Source organism: Vollenhovia emeryi, unplaced genomic scaffold (genome assembly GCF_000949405.1).
Source record: "Vollenhovia emeryi isolate VEMERY1.0 unplaced genomic scaffold, V.emery_V1.0 DF939141.1, whole genome shotgun sequence".
Lineage (NCBI taxonomy): Eukaryota > Metazoa > Arthropoda > Insecta > Hymenoptera > Formicidae > Vollenhovia > Vollenhovia emeryi.
In genome coordinates this window covers 978,295-998,007 of record NW_011967225.1, presented here as the reverse complement: position 1 = coordinate 998,007, position 19,713 = coordinate 978,295, and the positions used below count along the sequence as shown (strand labels likewise).

Genomic DNA, 19,713 nt, shown 5'->3' with positions numbered 1-19,713 from the left:
GGGGGACATTACTGCATAATTAAAAAGATAGATAAAATTGTAACTACACTGTATTACTAGTAAATATAATTATATTTGTAATCGGATGCATATAATAAGTTGGAAGTTGTTATGCGTTTGTTAAGTTTTTACTTTTTTTGCTTAAAATTTTTGTGGATTCGATTTACTTTTAAGAGACCATTAACAAATACATTTGGGATATTTTTTATCCCAAACATGTAATATATATGTACATATTTTACATTGCGAGAATTTCATGTTATTGTATGCATACCGAATATTACATATAATGTAACGTCGAGGAAAATATTGTATTGTATAGATATTATATTTTTAATTTTATAATGTAATTATGTCTTTGTAAAGGAAATTACAAAAAGAATAAAATAAATAATAAAATTGTATTGCATAATAAAAAATCACATTGTAAAGAAAAGAGGTCCGCCGATCGAAATTGGCGAGGATGGTGGAGGACCTCATATTTTTGCAATGTATTTTCAATGTAAACACAATACCGTGCAATTATTAATACGTAACATTGGCGTTACATTAGCATTTATTCTATATTCAATATTACAATTTTTTTGGGCAATCTTGGCCAATACAATCAATCCAATATTAAATAATCATCTAGGTACAATATCAGTAGTATGTTTGCATTTGTTTTATGACCAATATTGGTGTTATATTAGGAAAATATTGGCCAATGCACTTGCAACATAACCAATGTTAGCGAATGTATAGCCAATTAATTATGCTTCTAGAGAGGCGCTTCCCAGTGAGAAATGATTCGTCGATCGACGTTGAAATGATGTCGAATCGACGTCAATTCGACGGTGTCGATGTCGATTCGACGTCGAAACGACGAATCATTTCTCACTGAGTTATACGCAAAGGCAAGGCCTATGCGATTTGTGGAGGTTTAAAAAATATATAAAGTAACTATTAATGTAACTATTAAACCCACCTATGGATGGGTCTCTGGAACTGAGTTGATGATATTACTTCGGGTACGTTTAAAATTAATATCAGTCAGCTTACAGAACAAAATGCACAGAAATTTAAAACATGTTTATTCAGTCCTTTATATATATATATATATATAGAACATATAAGTAATACATTATTTAACATTACCGATACTTAAATCTAAATGATATCCTGGTTTGTCAAAATTGAGACCATCTAACTAAAATGTTTAAATTATAACTACTTCTTGTATTGTCCAGTAGAATTGTATGCTTCTTTGTTATCGACTTGTGAAATGAAACTGCATATTCTCCTTCGTCCGCAAATATAAATATGTAATACCAATCGTCGAAAGGAGACTAAACAACGCGCATCTTGACTATGCAATATATCTCTAATTCGTAATCCCGAGATTACGTCAGAACTAAATCAATCCGGCCGTCAGCTTTCTTCTCGCACAATTATCAGGAGATATTGCCACAAATTTTACATCACACCGTGTGTGTAAGATATAAGAAACATGATATTACAAAGATATTACAAAGACATCTTACGACCTTCTATAGATATATCTACTGCTCTTCTTGCCGACTTCATACGTTTGCTGTCTATATAGTTTTTCATGTGTCTCTCGAATCGGCTCATCTGCTTCTTGGTGCTCTGCGCAGAATAACAAATCATTATAATTGCGTACAAGGAATTGCACGGCATTTTTATAAAAGTAAAAGAGCTAGTCGAGGGAAAACATTAAGGGGGAGAGTAGTATTTAACATCAATAGCTGAAATAAGGAAAGAATAAAACAAGGAATTGTAAAAACGATCGAGTATTGTAACTCTTTTGTGACAAAAGAGTGTAAACTGGTGTTTCAAAACAGTTGAAAGTTTAGAAATAAGCAACTTATCGGAAATTTGTAAATGTCAAATAATCTATAAGTACAATATAGACATAACTAACAATCTAATAGAACAATTGTGGCGCGAAGAAATGTGCGCTGCTTAGTAAATAAATGAACGAAAAAATCCGTGTTCAAATCCAGCCACGGACACCGCTGGTTTTTTCGGATTTCGGACGCCACTTCTCGGTGGGAAATGACAACCACCGAGAGTATCTCGCCACACATACCCCTTTAGGGGTATAGCCCTCCAGGGTGGAGGTTTCTGTCGGTAATGTTAGCAGCCTAAGTGAGTGTACTCTGGTAACCTGAGCAGCCTTTGGGGCTGTAGAGCCAGTTATGATGATGAATATAACAATTGTAGAATTTACGACTCGGAGATAGTCTTTTACTTGCCAACTTTAAAATTTGAAATGCACTATGTACAAATACCTACCCTACTGATATCAACGTCCGATTTCCAGTCGGGTCGTATGACATAATCTTTGTTAGATGGCCTGGGAACTCTGGCCCTTCCCACCCATCCAGGATCGCCCGGTCTCAATGGTCTGTGAGAGAGAAAAAGTTCAATGCAATGACAGTATAATAATAAATATCAGTCATTAAGAATTATTATCAAACACTGTACTTGGAATCTCCTTTCAAGGCCTTATTAATATCCTGCGATTTTTGGGAGGATCCACCGTCCTCAGATTTCCTTTTCTTCTGAGGCGTCTGTTCCAAGTCCCTCTGCATCCTCTCCTCCTTCGAAAGCGCCTTGAAATCCGCTGATAAATTAAAAATAGGTCGGGCCCACTCGTTAATTAACTTTCCAGCGCGTTCTTTGTTCTCCTTCGTTTCCTTCGGGTGCTTATAAAGGTACATTACAGCCTTCCCAATACCCGATTGCTTCAGCGAGGACTGATCAATTTTTGGAAACTATGAACGATACAAACGATACAGTGATATGACTAACGAATAAATAAAGTATAATACAGATTTTTTTATCAAATGAGGGAATTTATCTCGTACGATCTTACCTCCCACAATAATTTTAGAAGATTGTCTCTGATTTTAAGGGACGGTAACGAACGATCAGGCATCGGTGCTAACCAGTCAGTAAGGACTGACAGCACGTTGTGTTCCAAGAAAGCCAATTGCAAGTCATGCTTTTTCAGCTGCGACAACACTTTCGATAGCATACTAATCTTATTTGTGGCGGGTCTATTTTGTTGATTCAACTTTCTATCCTCTTCAGCCGCGCTTTTCATGTCTAATAACAATTGGGCTATAATGTCGTCGTTATCATTGATGATACCAATGTCCTTTCGTTTACGCCTACGGGATTGTTCTTCTTTCTTTCGTGCTAACATGCGATCGAAATCGGACAACATGTCATCCCTGAAAATATTGGATTTAATCAGCCTTACAAAATTATTAAATTCTGTTGCATCTTCTTAATTTTCCAATATATATATTGGAATTGGAATCTATATATTGTAATTAAATATATACTTACATTCCACCACGAGTAATAATTCCATCGTCAGAATCTTCGTTGTCCTGTTGCTCACTGACAATTGTTGCATCTAATTGTTTATCATCCTCAGGTTCACCTTCTTTCTCTTGATGCGCCTCATCGTCCTTCTTGCTCTCGTTCTCATTTTCACCCTCGGAATCAGACAACTCATTTTTCGTTCGTTTCTTCGCCTTGGCTTCATCAGTTTCTTCTTCAGAATCCGATAATACTCTTTTTCGTTTCCTAACTACTCCATCCGAATCTCTGCTAGGACTTCTAGACCTTCTAGATCCGGAGGCGGATCTAGATCTCGATCGAGACCGGGATTTGGAGCGCGAAGAATGCCTGGATTTTACGCTCGATCCAGACCTCGATCTTGATCTGGAACGTGATCTCGATCTCGACTTTGACCGTGAACGTGATTTTGATCTTGACCTCGATCTTGATTTCGATCTCGACCCTGATCTTGACCTTGAGCGTGAGCCTGAACGTGATCTCGAACCGGATTTAGATCTTGAACGAGATCGCGATCTCGATACTGACTTCCTGGATCCTGAACGAGACCTTGATCGCGATGCTCTTGAGGCAGATCTGGATCTGGATTTAGATTTACTAGACCGCGAACTGGATCTGGATCTCGAGCGGGAATTCTTTCTTGAACGCGCAGGAGACACGGAACCTTTACGCGAACCTGACGCGGACCTTGATTTCTGTGATCTTGATCGCGATCTCGAACGCGAGCCTTTTCTTGAACCCGATAAGGATCGGGATCTAGATTTCGATTTGGACTTTGAACGTGATAAAACTCGTCTTTCTCGCGAAGGTGATCTCGATTGTTTCCCAGATCCAGACCTTGATCTGGATCGTGACTTAGATTTTCTATCCGCTGAATTGGAACGAGATCTAAAACGGGGACTTTTCTCCAAATCTGGAGAACCTTTTCTAGAACTATTTACAGAACGCGATCTTGACCGTCTGGCTGTCGCTGGAGATCGATTTGGTGATGCTGAAGGCGAACGGGAACCTTTCTTTGATCCGGACGGAGATCTCGATCTCGATCTCGAGCTAGCTTTAACTTCTTTTGGATTAGCTGATCCCGATCTTGATCTAGATCTGGATCTTGTGTGGAAAGACTTGGGGGTTCCCGATCGAGAGCGTGAATGGACCGACGCTTTTGGGGACCCAGAATGGGATCGAGAAACAGATCTTGACCGAGATCGCGATTTGGAGATTGCACGGGGCGACGGGGATCTTGAAGACGGTTGAAAGTTCGCCTTCGGCGAAGTACATTTAGACGGAGTGTCACTTGGCTTCGGGGAATTCGATCTCGATCTGGAGCGTGAATTATTTCTCGATGCTGCAAGAGAACTCCTGGATGAGGAATGAGAGGAACTTCGGGATCTCGAGCCCGATTTAATTGAGCGATGCGAATGTGCCGGTGACTGCGAGCCATCTCTTGCACTCGTCTCCGTGCGTTCTGGAGAACGGGATTTGGAACGTGATCTGGATACACTCCTTTTGCCGTTCATCGGTGAAACAGATCCGTTTGGTGAAGGTGATCTGGATGGCGATCGAGAATAGGACTTTCTAGAGCTCGCGTTGGAACGAACAGAAGCCGGTGAGCCAGCCGGTGAGCCATTTTGCACCGGCGACGATTGACTCGATCTAAAATATTTAATTCCCGTTATAGAACAAAAGAGTGCCGATTTAAAAATACAAAGATAATTAAGCAAACAGATGTATCCGGGCACCTGGCAGGTGAAGATTTAGGACTGGCCGAGCGTGATTTTGATCTGTTTCCTGTTACATTGCTACCAGATTTTTGTGAATCCGGTGTACTGCTTCTGGATTTATCGTGTTCCTCTTCCGAGTCACTTCTTTTGTCTAAAAAGAAAAAGAAAATTCACGTATAACATCAAATTCTTTTTATGAAATCACCAAGAAGAAAATAATGCATAATTAGATAAAATGACGTACAAGGGCATTATATTTTTTATACAGGATTGACTCACTTGAGCAATTTAGAAATTATTGTTAAGGTTGCGATCCACTTGATGCTACAAATCGACTGATCTCTTTCGCAAAGTCGCGTCTCGATTTTCTGTAACTTCTGGCTTTCGTGCTTAAACACTCATTCCGGACCAGAAAGAAAAATCGAGATACGACCTTGCGAAAGAGACTAGTCAAAACACTTCAAAGCGTTCTTTTTCTTCCTTTTAATAAAGAAAAAGTAGAAGAACATTTCGAAGCAGTGTTTGCAGCAAGTGGACCTCAGATCTCACATTGCAAGTGATTTCAAACGCTTTTATGTAAAGTTGATCCATAAATAGAAAAATGCATTCACGAAGATCTCGCTAGAGATGCCTCGAGGTTGAGCCGAAACGTCCGAGGGGCAGTTAGTGATTAATTCATTTTTCAAGAAATACAACAAAATCCACACTGCTACAACTGCTACCTTCATCAAATATAACTTGAGTAAATTTTACTTTTTTTTACTCCCCTTTAGCTTCTTCCTCGGCGAATCAGTCGGCCAATAGAAACGATTTGAAAATTGTGCCAATATCTTAGCTTCCTCACACCGAAAAGCAAAGTTATGGTTCTCGTACGTTTACACTGTATCGTTCGTGTTCTAGGCGAGTGCTTCAGGCCCGGTCTATAATGAGTAGTTTAGTCAGAAGTTGCAACTATATGTGTTGATCCTTTTCCTTTCTGGGTGGAAGAAGAAGGACCGACATACAGTTCTGACTAACAACTCATTGTAGACCGAGCCTTACTTTTACATGCGCTCCGACAACGAATAAAATGTCTCTCGAACAGAACTTGAATCTCGATAAAGCAACAAATGTAAATAATTATCCTCACCTTCGAAACCCATGGCATCTATGCTCAAACGTGGTAAAAAGTGTGGTCTGTCGTGGCGATTAAAATATATTACGACTGGTCACTAATCAATGAACATAACTACTGTGTCGTTCTGCTTGCAACAATAATTCACAATTAATTCTTCATAGGCGACGTGCGCTTATTTTCGTACAGAAATCGGTGCTCCGGCTTGCGTAATGTCACCCTTTTTGGTTTCTACGCCGCGCTCTTTTTCTTCTCGTACAAATTCTTATAACAATATCGACCGTGAGGTCTCGTTGTAGAGCTAGCTGTTCGGTCAACAGTAACCGTCGAGGCTCTCGCTGATCTTCAATTCTTCTTTAATACGTTGAATCGCGTGGTCACGAGTGATCGCGTCGGGTCTTCGGCAATTTCGGCTTGAAGATAAGCTACCATGATTTATACGGATTCGAGAGAAGGGGCTTCCACAGGACGCCTGGGGCGCCCTCTCGACGAAACCAATCTAGTTACGAACTGGGCTGCTAAAGGCCTGTGTCCACGATGCTAGAATTTGGTCCAAGTTCTAGTCCCGAGAAATGTGTAGCCAATTAACGTGCAGCTTTTATGGAATAGCTGCAAGTTGATTGGCCACACGTTTTTCGAAACTAGAACTTGGACCAAATTCTAGCATCGTGGACACAGGCCTTAAAAGGACCTTGTACTATGATTGGTCAAATCTGAAAATTTCATTGAATAAAATTTCAACGCGATGCTATGAAATTTCAGATTTGACCAATCATAGCACAAGGTCATTTTAATCTTGATCATTTTGATCTTCTCGCGAAAGCAGCCCTCGTACAATAATGAGGGGGGATTCTCACTGTTCCAAATTTTCCAATTTCGCGTGAAGATTTGCAAAGAAGTACAAACCAACCCAGGTTAACACACTCGAGCGCAGTTTGCCACTGTGAAGTGACAAAGATTTAAAGATCAAGGTTTTAAGAAAAGGTTCTGTCGAGATAGAAGATTCTATCAAAATATTCGGAGCGGATGCGTTCTTCGGTCACAAACACTACGACTTTCCTCCCGAGTAGAGTCCCGTAATAAGAGTGGACAGAGTTCTAGTTTGACAAAACATGGCGTGATATGGTCTGTTCGTTATCGCTGTACTGTTGAACCAGTGCAGCAGTGCAGCGGTAACGAACAGACCAAAGGTGGCCATATTTAAAATAATAAATAATACCGCGTTCAGAGTAACAGATTCGAGACACGTTATTGGCTCTGCCATATTTCGTCGAATCCAATAAAACGTAGGTTATTCCTGTCCAGACGCTTACTACATATTGTTACTATTATAATAAATAAATTTATAAAATATATAACAGAGTAAAAAATGCGGATTTTCCCGTAGTCTGGAACAATATGATGAATCAATCGAAAATTGTCTAAACTGTGTCCATCGAGGTTCTTATTTCAACAAATCCGCGATCTGCGGCGCGAGTCTTGAATCATTCGTAAGAGAATTCTGCTCTTACAGAAATGTTGATTTCTCTCTATCTCTTCTTCTTCAATCGACCCGCAACTTTTCCGCAAGAGTAGAGAATTTTCTCCTCCTCGAATGATTCGAGAAATTCGAGTTCCCGAGCCGCGACTCGATTCTTGAATTTATCCGACAGAGAAACGCGTGCAAAAATTTTACTCTGACAGAAGAGTTGAGGGTCGATTGGCCAAAAGCCAATGCGAACAGCCGGTCAACTCGCAACTTTATTCCGTAGGAGTGCGAATTTTCGCATACGTTTCTCTCTTTCGAGTGAAGTAAAAAAAAACGGAGCCCCCGGTGTACCGCAGGCGCGGGCACAAAGCGAAGCGCGAGCGCGCCGGTCTAACCGCCCGGCGCAGGCGCACCGCGGCGGCCGGCGCGGCGCCGAGGATCGCCGAGCCCGGCCGAGGCGCGCCGAGCCGCGCGCTCAGGGTACACTATGGCGGCCGTGGCAAAATATTCGCCGTCTGCGTGCGAGAAGTGAGTGATCTCGTTGTGCACGGGGGTACGGGGCCCGCGAGCCGAGTCGCGAACGGTATTCGGTGTGTGTGCGCGCGCGCGCCTTGACGACGGACGGCCCGCCCGGAGCGCGAGCCGTCGAGTCGCCTGCCAGCCGGGCCAGGGTAACCGGGACTTACGCGCCGCGGCGAACGCTCGTCGACGTTTTCGTGCGCGCACCGCGACGACGACAAGCCGTCGGAGCGGCCCCGATGCGGGTCGCGCGCGCTCGTCTCAGGGCAAATGATGACTTCGATGCTGCCCAGCTTTAACCCGCCTATCGTCAAGCGGCTGCTGGGCTGGAAGAAGGCCGAGAGCGAGGACAAATGGAGCGAGAAGGCCGTTAAGAGCCTGGTCAAGAAGCTCAAGAAGTCCGCGGGCCTCGACGAGCTCGAGAAGGCCATCACGACGCAGAGCTGCAACACCAAGTGCATCACTATACCTAGGTACGTACGTGTTTGTACATACTCGCCGACTTGCGCCGAAACTGCGCTCAATTCTCGGTACGTGCGCGCGTATTCCCGACACCCCGATGCACCGAGAGCGAGAGAAAGAAGGAAAGGAAGGAAGAAAGGGAGAGAAGAAGAAGAAGGAAAAGTACGTCGAGCCGGGACGACGCAGGCGGAGAAAGAAAGCGAAAGATGGAGCGGAGAGAAGAGGAAAAATCGCGCGCGCTCGCGCGCGCCTGTGTATGCGCGATGCATCGCGTCTACACGCACACGCGGCCGCGCCGTGTGTGCGCGCGCGCGCGCGCGCGAGACGGTTTGGTGCGTGTACGGGCACACGCATGACGGTTCTTTTTTTACCAATCGCGCGCCGCGTGCACGCGTCTCTCCGCCTGCTCCTCCGTTCCTATTAGTGATCGCCGACGTCTCGCGCCGCGCGCGCTCACCTGCGCCGATCCGTATACGCGCGCCGGGCGATAACGATAAGAACTCGGCGCGAGGATAAGCGCCGACACGTCGGTGCGCACGGGTGACGACGGGTCGCGTTTGTAGAACGGCGACCGATCGGCGTGATACGCACGCACGCACGCACGCATGCATGCACAGGTAAACACGCTGGGTCTCACTGGGGCACGTGCATGCGGGAGGCACGTGGTCAGGCCGGAGACCCTCCTTCGCGAGCGAGTCGCCCGTTTTCCACGACAGCGCGGACTAATTTTTATCTCGGTTCAATTTACTTTGTTTTCGAACAATAAAATTCACGTGGCTCTGACGTGGAGTCACAACTCGAAGGAATGACGGATATTAGAGGCAAGGCAGGATGTTGGTGTCCAAGTGATTTTAATTTTTGACAACCATCGCGGAGAGTTTACCTCGGCCAGGGGGGTTTTTCTTCTAGTTCTGGTTTTCACCGACGTCACTCAACCTTCATCGTAGCTTAGTTCTTCCGTCTTTCTCCAACTGTCCCCTTGGAAAGAGACGAACGGGTGAATTTTATCGGGATCGAAGGTAAACGGCGTCGGCGAAAGTCTGGACAAGAGTTACGAAAGGCAGAAATATAAAAGTACGACCGGGTCGTCTCAAGTAGCGTCTTAAGATGCTCTGTGATTGGGGTTTAATCGCTCACGACGATCTTAAATAGGCAGAAGAGCAGACTATGGGTAGCCTGAGTTAAACCGAGATTGAGATTAATTTACATTGGTAGAAATGGACAGTCGAGCCTCTCGAGACGCCGAGTCGACCTCGCTTTTTGCGAATTTCTTCACTTGAACAATTACAGCGAGACACGGAGAATTCGAACCCTTATGTACTGCAATCTTATTAGAAAGATCTAATTTGGCACCCCCTACGGTTCATACTCTTTTATTTTTCTTTCTTTTCACATTTCTTTTACATCTTTTTTACATTTTTAATTTTAACTTGTGACAAAACCGTTGATTGTTTATACATATGTGCATTTAATTTGCATATATTTTCTTCGCCTCAGTTTGTAACTTCGTCGATTTTCTAATATTTTTTAACTTTGAGGCTGCGAAGCGAAGATTACCGCAAGACGGGGAGGGTATGCGTTTCACCGATCCGAGGTCGAGTCGACTACTCCGTTTTGATAGCTAATTTGACATCAACCTATGCTCGCGAGTCTCATATTAATCGTACTTGCATTTCTCCCGGAAGGCTGATCGGTTTGGCGGGGAACCGAGAGAGGGATCGGGATCGAAACGTTTCCAACTTTCAGGAAAGCCTCGCAACATTTCGTCGCGTTGGAATCGTTAGATCGTAACGAGCTGAGACGAATTTCTCTGTACTCGCTGTAAAATGCGATACGGGACTCGCGCCATACGCGCGTCCTTCGTTCGCGCGCGGGCGGCGCGTTCCCGCTAATAACCGGCGGGGCTTGGGTTTTTACAGACGATCGTTGTGTCGTGTCTGCAATCGAGACGAGGATTCCTTTCGCCGGGTCGCGACGGTGACGCAAGCGTGCGTTCGCCTTAGCTCGAAATACGGGAGCCGCTGGCTGTCACCGCCGCGTGGGCGAGCTCGTCGATCGCCCGAATCGCTCGCGCGGTGCGTATGTCGCGCGTGCGAAGAAGCGCGGGGCGCGCAAACGCCGCGCGCCGGCTCGAAAACCGGCGAGGTGCGCCCGTACAATCCTTGACCTACGGCAAATGCGGTTCTCGTCGGGGATCCCCTCATCCCCCCCCAACCCGACCTCGCACCGTCCGACCGGACGATTAATAACGACTGCCGATCGCGCGGAGTCGCAAGTCTAATCTACAATGTGTTCTTTGCGTCTAGAAACGTTCTGTTTTGTAGCCAATAAATACACGTTTGAAAAATTTGTGCAGAGTTGACAAATTGTACGTTACACCCAGTATACGGTGCATTAATTCGGCTCGGGTAATGATTAGGGATGGACGGAAATTACTCGATTATTTAAACATAATTATACTATCTTATTCTACTAATTAATATGAGCAACTTTCGTCTGAAACATTTTTTGATTTGCCCAATACTTTTTGAGATATTCAAGAGAAAATTGATAACTTTTTCAATGTTTAGCTTATGATATCTCGATAACTGTTTGTCGGAGGGAAAAGCAGTACAGGACTTTTTTTTACTTGATTTCGTCTCAGGAATATGTTGTTGCAATAGTGCTCTAGTTATTGAAATTTTTTGCGTATGTGAATTTTATGTGTTATCATTTAAAATGAGACCCCCTGTATATTCATATGAACATATTTGCTTAAAATGACCGACGCTATCAGCTCCAAGAATATTGATCTTTCCTTCTGGAACACCCTGTATAAAATAGAATGTTTCTAAACGCAAAGAGCACATTGTAGAGTAGGCTTTAAGGCCCGAACACACCAAGAAATTTAAGCAGTACAACTTAAGACTTAAGGAAATGACCAAAGAGAATCAAGAGCGTAAGCAGTCACTTTGAAACATATACCTATTGGTTGGAAATTCTTAGCGTCAGAAATTCCGAGTCTCAAGCTCTACTCTCTAAAAGTCCATCAGTATATTATAATTGCGAATCGGTGAATATTTACTGTTTTCAGTGATAATCCGCTGATTGACTTTTAGAGAGTAAACGCGCGAAAAAAAAAACTTGACACTTAATTTCAACATGGCTTAAGTTTCAAGGTGGCTGCTTACGTTCCCGACTGTGTCATCGGCCACTTCCCTCGAGTCTTAAGTCTTACTGCTGAAGTTTTTTCGCGTGTTTCCAGCTTGAATTTCCATTCGAGTCCCGCAGTCACGGGGGATGCGCGGCATCCGAAAGACAAAGACGATCGACCGCGCGAGCGAGACGCGCCCCGTGCCTCTCGCGCTCGCTCCGCCAGCGCGTAGAACCGTATTGATGTAACTCGATAAAAGACTCGAGTCATGCCTTCGCTTTGATCTCGCCTTGATAGAATCAATTGCGGCGATAAAATAGACGCGACGCCCGAAGGCATTTTCTAATTGGACTATCGCGGATGTGTACACATCCGCGCGTATGCGCGATAACAGGACACCGGTGTTTATTCCAGTCGCGCCTGTTTGAACCTTCCTTCTTATTTTATTATTATTTTATTATCATTTGGTTATTACGAAGGAGGAAACATGGTGGGAGGGAAGCTAAGCGCCTCGATGCGAGGCGCCTCCCGCGTCCGCAGAAATTAAAGGAACAAACGTTCCTCACCGATCGAACTCTGGCGGAGGAAACATCGGCCTCTTCCGTGGAATTATCGATAAAGTTCGTTTCCGCGAGATCAGAATCTCATTAGCGCGCACTGACTGCCACGTCATACGTGACGACGGGCTCCTCCGTTTCCGAGGAGAGCGCCTCGTCACTCGACTACAAACGGCACCAAATTTCCGTAGTGTTTTACGACGAAGAGGTAAACGATGAAGGAAGGCGCGTTCGGCCGCTTGTGAAATTGAATGCGATTCCTATATGAATGACGTGGCGGGGCCGACGTACGGTACGGACGGATCGATCGCGTCAAAATTCTGAAAATGGGACAGTAGTCGGTAGTAGTTTCTCGCGAGCAACACCCACGTACGTGACGACTCACATGTTCCGCGCCGACAACACGTGACGGCGAGAGCGAAGCCTCGTCTACAACGTGCACGTTGCGTCTGAAAACATTTTATTTTGTGGCCATTGAGTGCGTTTAAAACAATAAATCGCACATTATACACCGAGAGATCCATTTTGTTGAATGAAACGAAATAATTTGATTCAATCATTTTGTTGACTGAACATGTAATTCGATTGTATAAAACGAAAGATATGTTGCTGAAAAGAAGTTAAATGTTACAACTAAATATTTTGTTTCCATGAGTTGTTTGTTCCAACAACATTTTGTGGTCGAGATAAATTTGTCCATCTCAAAGTACGGTATTCCGCCACTAGATGGCTGCCGAACTCGTAAGTGATAAGAGACTAATCAGATAGGAATCGCCAACAGAGTTGTCCGACATGTTCAGTCAAATCCAACGAGAGAGAGAGAGAGCAGTACGAATATTCCACACTCTCTTTAAGCTGCCATCAGATCGAGACGTAGCCTAAAATATAACCGCACTTCGCACGAAGTTTGATAATAGTGTGGGTGGATGTGCAGCACCATTTTTGCAATAACACCTCGACAAAGGGATACGCATCAAAATAATCAAAATCAATCACGATAACCTGTTGTTTGTAAAACTATAAAAGTTGATAAAAATTGTCGATTCAAAATTCAGCGGGAAAATCATAAACATGGCGAACCAATCAGAAGCTGGCTACCGCATGTCCAGACTCTGATTAGAGGGTCTCTAGTAAGTGAGATCACGATGGTCCGACATATAAGGTATACCCGTCACGGGCCGGGACGGTTCTTTCGCGACAGTCAGCGGAATAAGCGAAAGTGCAGATTGCTGAATATGTTGCTGAAAAGAAGTTAAATGTTACAACTAACTATTTGGTTTCCATGAGTTGTTTATTTCAACAAAATTTTACGGTTGAGATAACAAATTCGTCCATCTCATCGCGTCCTAAATAATTGTTTGTTGCGTCAACTAAATCGTTTAGTTGAATATTATAAAAGGATTCTGCGCATGTTCACTCAACCAAATTTTCTAACTAAAATTTTTTGTTGTATCAACTGAAAGATTTGTTTGCTCCTATCCAAACAAGAAATTCAGTTGCGTCAACTAAATTTTGTTTCATTCAATAAAATGGGTCTCTCAGTGTACGCTGCCCAATCGTACGTTGACCAATTTTTCGAGCATTATTGATTCGCTTGCACAAAATCGAACGTTTCTAATTGCAAGGAGCACATTGTAGATCAGGCTTAAGCGAACGCGGATGCGTTACATTGTTTGGAAAGACTGGGCGTGTAAACGATCGGGCTCCTCCGCGGAGCCGGTTCGTTTCACGTCACGGGATAAATGGTAATTAATTCACGCGGCGGCTCGTTCCAATTCCGCGCGCGTGCTCGCGTGCGTGCGTGCGTGCGTGCGTGCGTGCCGTGTATGTCGCGACTTTTCCGCGGGAAAAAAGTTGTTAACGAGATTCAGGCAAAACAGACGGAAAGGAATCATTTGCGAAGAACGCCGCTTTCCGCTTTGGCAACTCGACAGCTCTAATGACCGTTAATGGTTCCGTTTTTGCGGGACGGGAGCGCGTATTCGTGAATAATGTAATACGGTCTTGGTCGATAAGTAATCTCCGATGTGTCCCCACGTGAACGCGATTCCTCGCGAGATCGATGAAAGCTATCGGGTATCAATGATATACTCACGTGTCGATGTGAGACTCTCGGAAGAATTAAACCCTGGTTTCACCAACGTCACTTTAATCTTATAGCGAATTCGGTTGCTTGCACTAGTGCGCACCGAGTGCACACTTGTTTCTACACTGATAAAACAAATATCTTAATAAAAAAAAATATTACTTTACTCAAGAAAATTATTCATTAGGTGGCTCCTAATAGCTTATTAACTTAAATTTAAAAAATAATAAATTAAAACATGCATTGCTTCGATTTAAGTATTTATTAAATACCAAAGAATAGATAATTTTATTTTAATTCTATAAAATGTTTACTAAGATGTAATTTTCACAGCGAAGAAAATTAGATGTCTTATTTAACGAAAACAATTATTTCATTTAATAAATAGTATTCTATATCTCATGAAATCTTTATTTGAACGTAAAAAATTTAATGTTTTAATTCAATTTACTTAATATAATACATAGATTTTCTTGAAATTTGATATTTGGATTTATCATACTCTGATACCGTACGGTCAGCGTCGTTGAAATTTAAACATATACATTTCTTAAACATTCAACTACTTTTGCTCGATTTTTTGTTTCGATCCTTATTATAGATTTTTTGCTACTGACAAATACATGTACAAGTGTCAGGTTTTTTTAACTCGGCAGCCAATGGCGATAAGCGAAATGTTAAAAACAGTTAATTTTAAGTGATCACATCTCAGAAATTATACGGTAAATTAAACCCAAATTTTACACACATACGTATTAATATCTAAATTAGTTTTGCTGCAAGTTAAGAGAAAATCTGTAACTTCATCATTTTTTTATCTACCTTAAACTAAAAGTTGAGCGATGTTGGTGGAAATCGAGCCGGGGTCCATTTCTACCAACGTAGATTAACTTTACTCTCGGTTTAACTTGCTTTTTATCTTTGTCTAATTTTTGGGTCTAGAAAAGGACAAAGGATAATTAAACCTAGATTAAAATTTAAGACTAACAGCCGATTTAAACGTCTCGCGTAAGTACTCGGGGCCCTGGTCTAGTCCCGGGCTGTTATTTTTCTCGCCGGAAATTAATAAGCGGCGCGTGCCTACCCCCTCGGAAGAAACACCCCTGTTTATTACTATGGAAAAAAATTAAGAAGGGCTTGCGGGACTGTCACGGTAAACTAAGTCGGAGTATGAAGATTTTAGCGCGGATTTTAAGATGGTAATCCGGGTGTAAAATCACCCGCAGCCCCCCTCCGACGTTGTTCGCGGAGCGTGGAAAAATGGTATCGTCACGAACTCGGTTGTCGAGATAACGATCTCGATTAGCGGCGGTCGGCTTCGTTATTTTTCCGCATCCGCGTGAAACAACGCGGAAAAAGACAAGGGGGCGATAATCACCGCCGATAGCAACGTGAAATCGGCCGGCGGTGATTTCTTATCTCTCGCGGGCTGCGTTTCTCTTCGAAATTGCGTTTCCGCGGTAGCGTCGCGGCAGCGACGTGCCCGGCGCGATCAACAACGTTACTTGCCGCAAATTTCTAATCGATAAATTGATACGGCGTGTACCGATGTAGCGTTTCCATTTTATATGCGCGCGGGAGATTATTTCGAGCTCGGTTAATCGAGTAAATAGCGAGACGATGACACGTGTTTGCGTAAGCTTGATGTAACTTGTCGTTTTTATCCGCGGAGTATTAAAATGTATCGCGACCTGCGTCCGCGGTGGACACACACGACGCGACAAAGCGCATAATTAGCGTCGTATCGCGCGCAGTTTAATTGTTACAATTATACGTTGTCATTACTTGTATAAAATATTCATGGGCGTCACGGGGGAGATTTAACGTTGAATTTCGCATAATTACGGAGCTGGAATAATTACATGCGTATCTCGTGATTGTCGTCAGTTATCGGCGCTCGTAAAACACGATTTAATCTCCGTCGTATTTACATGCGGATATATCGATACGAATCTATCGCTAAGGACATTGCTAAAAGTATGGCGTTGAATGTAACTCGCTCGGTGAACTGAAGACGCTTGCCTCGCGGCAAGTGCCTTCTGGTTATGATCTGATCAAAAAGCTCTCTCTCTCTCTCTCTCTCTCTCTCTCTCTCTCTCTCTCTCTCTCTCTCTCTCTCTCTGTCGCGCGCGCGCGTTCTCTTCGAGTTTCAACTTGAAGATGTAATTGAGGGCTTCCACGCGAGAGGGACGTAAATCAAAAACTTCCGTGCTGAGGGAAACGACTTTTTAACGGTAACTCAATTACTAAAATAAAAAGTTGCGCCGTAAAAATTCGTTTCGGGTTTCCTTAAACTTTGACGAACTTGTGATAATTAACAACAGTTAGCTTAACGTATGACCGCAAAGCGCGTAAGAAACGTTTTGTTTAATGACACATTTTTATTGCACAATGCAGTAGTTTGGGAGGGGGTGGAAACGTTGTCATTTCAACGTAAAAATTTAATACAAACGTTATCTGTATATTCAGATCAAAGTCGTCACGTGCATCAACATTTTCATAGGCGTCAAGTCCATATAGAACTGGCAGTCTTTTATTTTCCGGAGACGTGCATAGTGTTTTTTGTTTTGTTTTACATTTCTCTGTTTTTCTTTTGATATTTTACTTGACTCCGGTTTACAGTGCCCCAACTTTGAAATGGTCAAGCCAAAGAATTGAAAAGAAAAACGTTTTGGCCGGCTTTTCGTTGTTAATTAAATATATGAGGTAAATTTACTTACCTTTCTTTTTTTTAAAAAAAAGGGAATGCAAGATAAGGACGCAAGAATAGCTGCCAGTCTTGTACGCCGTATATTTAGCTACAAATTCTCGTATATACACGTATACAGGGTGTCCCAGGAGGAAAGGTCAATATTCTGGGAGGTGATAGCATCGGTCATTTTAAGCAAAAATGTCCATATGAATATATGTCCCATTCCCCACTGTCTCCGAGATAGAGCTATTTGAATGTACAGTTGCAAGATTGCTGATAAGAAAGAAATACTACAGACTATTTCTAATATTTATTGTTCAAGTGATACATTTTTTACAGATCGTAATAAATTTTCAAAAATTCCACCGTTGACAACAATGCATTTTTCAACACCTGTGCGAACATGGCGTGTTGCTCGTTCGACATTTGTAAATATGCGAGGCATTTGGAACATTTCTATACAATGTTATCGGCGCAACAGTGAACAGACGTAAAAGAGTAAATTCCCGCAGACGTTCGTGATGCCGGATGAAGGGTGAAGCGTACAGGAAAAAAAGTAAATACGCGAGACATTCAAGTAGCTCTGTCTCGGAAACAATGGGGAATGGGGCACATATTCATACGAACATTTTTGCTTAAAATAACCGATACTATCACCTCCCAGAATATTGACCTTTCCTCCTGGGACACCCTGTATATATACTTTGCCTCACATTACTTACATTAATTATTTACGTACATTTGCACGAGCTGCCGCAATGTTCGGTACATATTTGGTCTAACGTCGCCAATTAGCTCTCAATTATCTAATTACGCACGACTACTCGGGCCTGCCTTTCAGTCGTGTCGTCACATGTCTCTCGTTATAATAAAGACTTTCTTTTATCGTAAATGCACTCTTATCGCCGCGTCCCAGACCCAGCCACGTGATTATACCATAACACCAGCAATCGCGAGATAACGCGGATGCGCTTGTAATGTTTGTTAGGTTCGTGTTTGCAGAAACGCGCGTGAGTAAACCCAACTTATTTCCCTTTCGGGCTTCTGTGTTTTCGCTCGGATGCGAGGAAGAATCGCGTCGGTGCCGCCGCCGCCGTTTTGTTTCCCTTACGATCCCCGGTTCTCCTCTACGCCGAGTAATTTTCTCTATCCAGAGACACGTCCCCGGATGCGCGTGCAAATTTATCGACGTCGGTTTTTCCGCCATCCGGAAACTCGTTGCGCGAATGCTCTCGCTAGGAGGGACGGGGGAGGCGTGTGCATCCGAGGACTAATCACGACGATTATTCGCGCCGTTTGAAAGACCCTGTACACATCGGAATGATGTATCACGTGGCGCTCCGCTCGCGCGTCGTTTATGTACACCGTATGTCTAGGTATACGGTCGAAGCCGTAGGGAATCGATTGCGGCGGGCGGCGGCGTGCGTACCGCATGACAACTTTATTAATAGTAGTCCTGGCCTGCTGGCGCGCTCGGCGAGGAGCCTCTCCTCGACCAAGGATATCGGGCGGTGGAGAGGGAAAGCGCCTGTCATCGGGGAAAGGCGCGTGATCCTCGCGCGGCGGATCGGAGTCGGGCGGGGACGCGCGAGCGGATCGCGCGCTCGTTCCAGCGGCTTTCGGACGCGCCGAGGCCGAGAGCCGGAGACGAGTCGACGACGTCGCGAGGCCCGCGCGAGAGGGACACACCGCTCGCGTACACCGCGGGTCCTGGAGGCAGGGTGGTGAGGAACGGGGGAGGAACGCGCCGCGAGGATCCCGCCAGGTCTGGCGGGAATTTCGGCACGCGGAAAAAGAATGACGCGCTCGCGACGATCGGCGGCGCTGGAGCGGATCACCCTCGGGTGTCAGACGCGGTGGCGGTGATTCCTCGCAGCGGCCGGCAGTGAAGTGCCCGAGTGAGTGGAAATTCTCTTTAAGCGAACGTTTCCGACTCGAGCACCTCCGAAATTCACGCGGGCGAATTCGTCGGGGCTTACGCGACGTGCGTGACACAGAGACGCGTCGCGCGTCGTTACGCGTGATTGTTATGCGGTTTATCATAATCGCGCTGGTGCGTACGCGCGTCTATCGATCGGTCGCGCTCTCATTGTGCGTTTTTTTTTCTTCTTTTGCACGATGTAAAAATATATACGTGCCTGGTGCTCGTATTACCACTGACAACACGTTGATCAACAACGTTGACTCGGCTTAACAAATGCCGGATAACAATAAACTGGAGAATCTGTTATTAAGTTCGCGTCACGGTGGAGGCCGCGGGGAGATCGCCTGCGGCTTACGGATTAGGAAACGACTGACCACAGTTAGGCTCTTATCCAGATTCGCGATGCAACTCGTGGCGCGAACCGCTGCGGCAATTTTCATTCTTGCGGCCATTCTTATTGTTAGCTCTAACAACAGCCGAGGTAGTTTTTCGTTTTCTCAATTACCACACTGAAGAAAAAATCTGATAGGTTCAACCAGTCGTCTGTTAGAAAATGGACGAATCAGAATTCCTTTAGGATTTACCAGATGTGTAGTGAAGTCTAGCAAACTTCTGGTTGTGAAATATCTTTCATGGTAAATCCTAAAGGAATTCTGATTCGTTCC

At 44.1% G+C, this 19,713-nt stretch overlaps 2 protein-coding genes across 2 annotated transcripts in view; one reads left to right on the top strand and one right to left on the bottom strand.

Moving 5' to 3' along the window:
- Window positions 1–1,050: 1,050 nt before the first annotated feature.
- Window positions 1,051–6,766, bottom strand: LOC105566972 (protein IWS1 homolog). The gene is made up of 7 exons (XM_012021438.1): window positions 6,223–6,766; window positions 5,112–5,244; window positions 3,361–5,025; window positions 2,882–3,242; window positions 2,491–2,780; window positions 2,299–2,410; window positions 1,051–1,629 (listed from the first exon to the last, which is right to left on the bottom strand). Exons 1-7 carry the CDS (start codon window positions 6,233–6,235, stop codon window positions 1,507–1,509), a joined length of 2,697 nt encoding a protein of 898 aa, XP_011876828.1. The 5' UTR covers window positions 6,236–6,766; the 3' UTR covers window positions 1,051–1,506.
- A 1,384-nt stretch (window positions 6,767–8,150) lies between these two features.
- LOC105566971 (mothers against decapentaplegic homolog 3) overlaps window positions 8,151–19,713 on the top strand; it is a 36,686-nt gene continuing 25,123 nt past the window's right edge. The window contains exon 1 of the mRNA XM_012021437.1: window positions 8,151–8,667. Within this exon, the coding sequence (XP_011876827.1) occupies window positions 8,465–8,667 (203 nt within the window). The 5' untranslated portion in view covers window positions 8,151–8,464. The remainder of the gene's footprint in view (window positions 8,668–19,713) is intronic.

Coding starts and splice junctions, on each gene's coding strand:
- LOC105566972 (XM_012021438.1), bottom strand. Junction 5,026..5,111: donor CCTAAATCTTCACCTGCCAG/GTGCCCGGATAC, acceptor TAAATATTTTAG/ATCGAGTCAATCGTCGCCGG. Junction 3,243..3,360: donor ATTATTACTCGTGGTGGAAT/GTAAGTATATAT, acceptor CAATATTTTCAG/GGATGACATGTTGTCCGATT.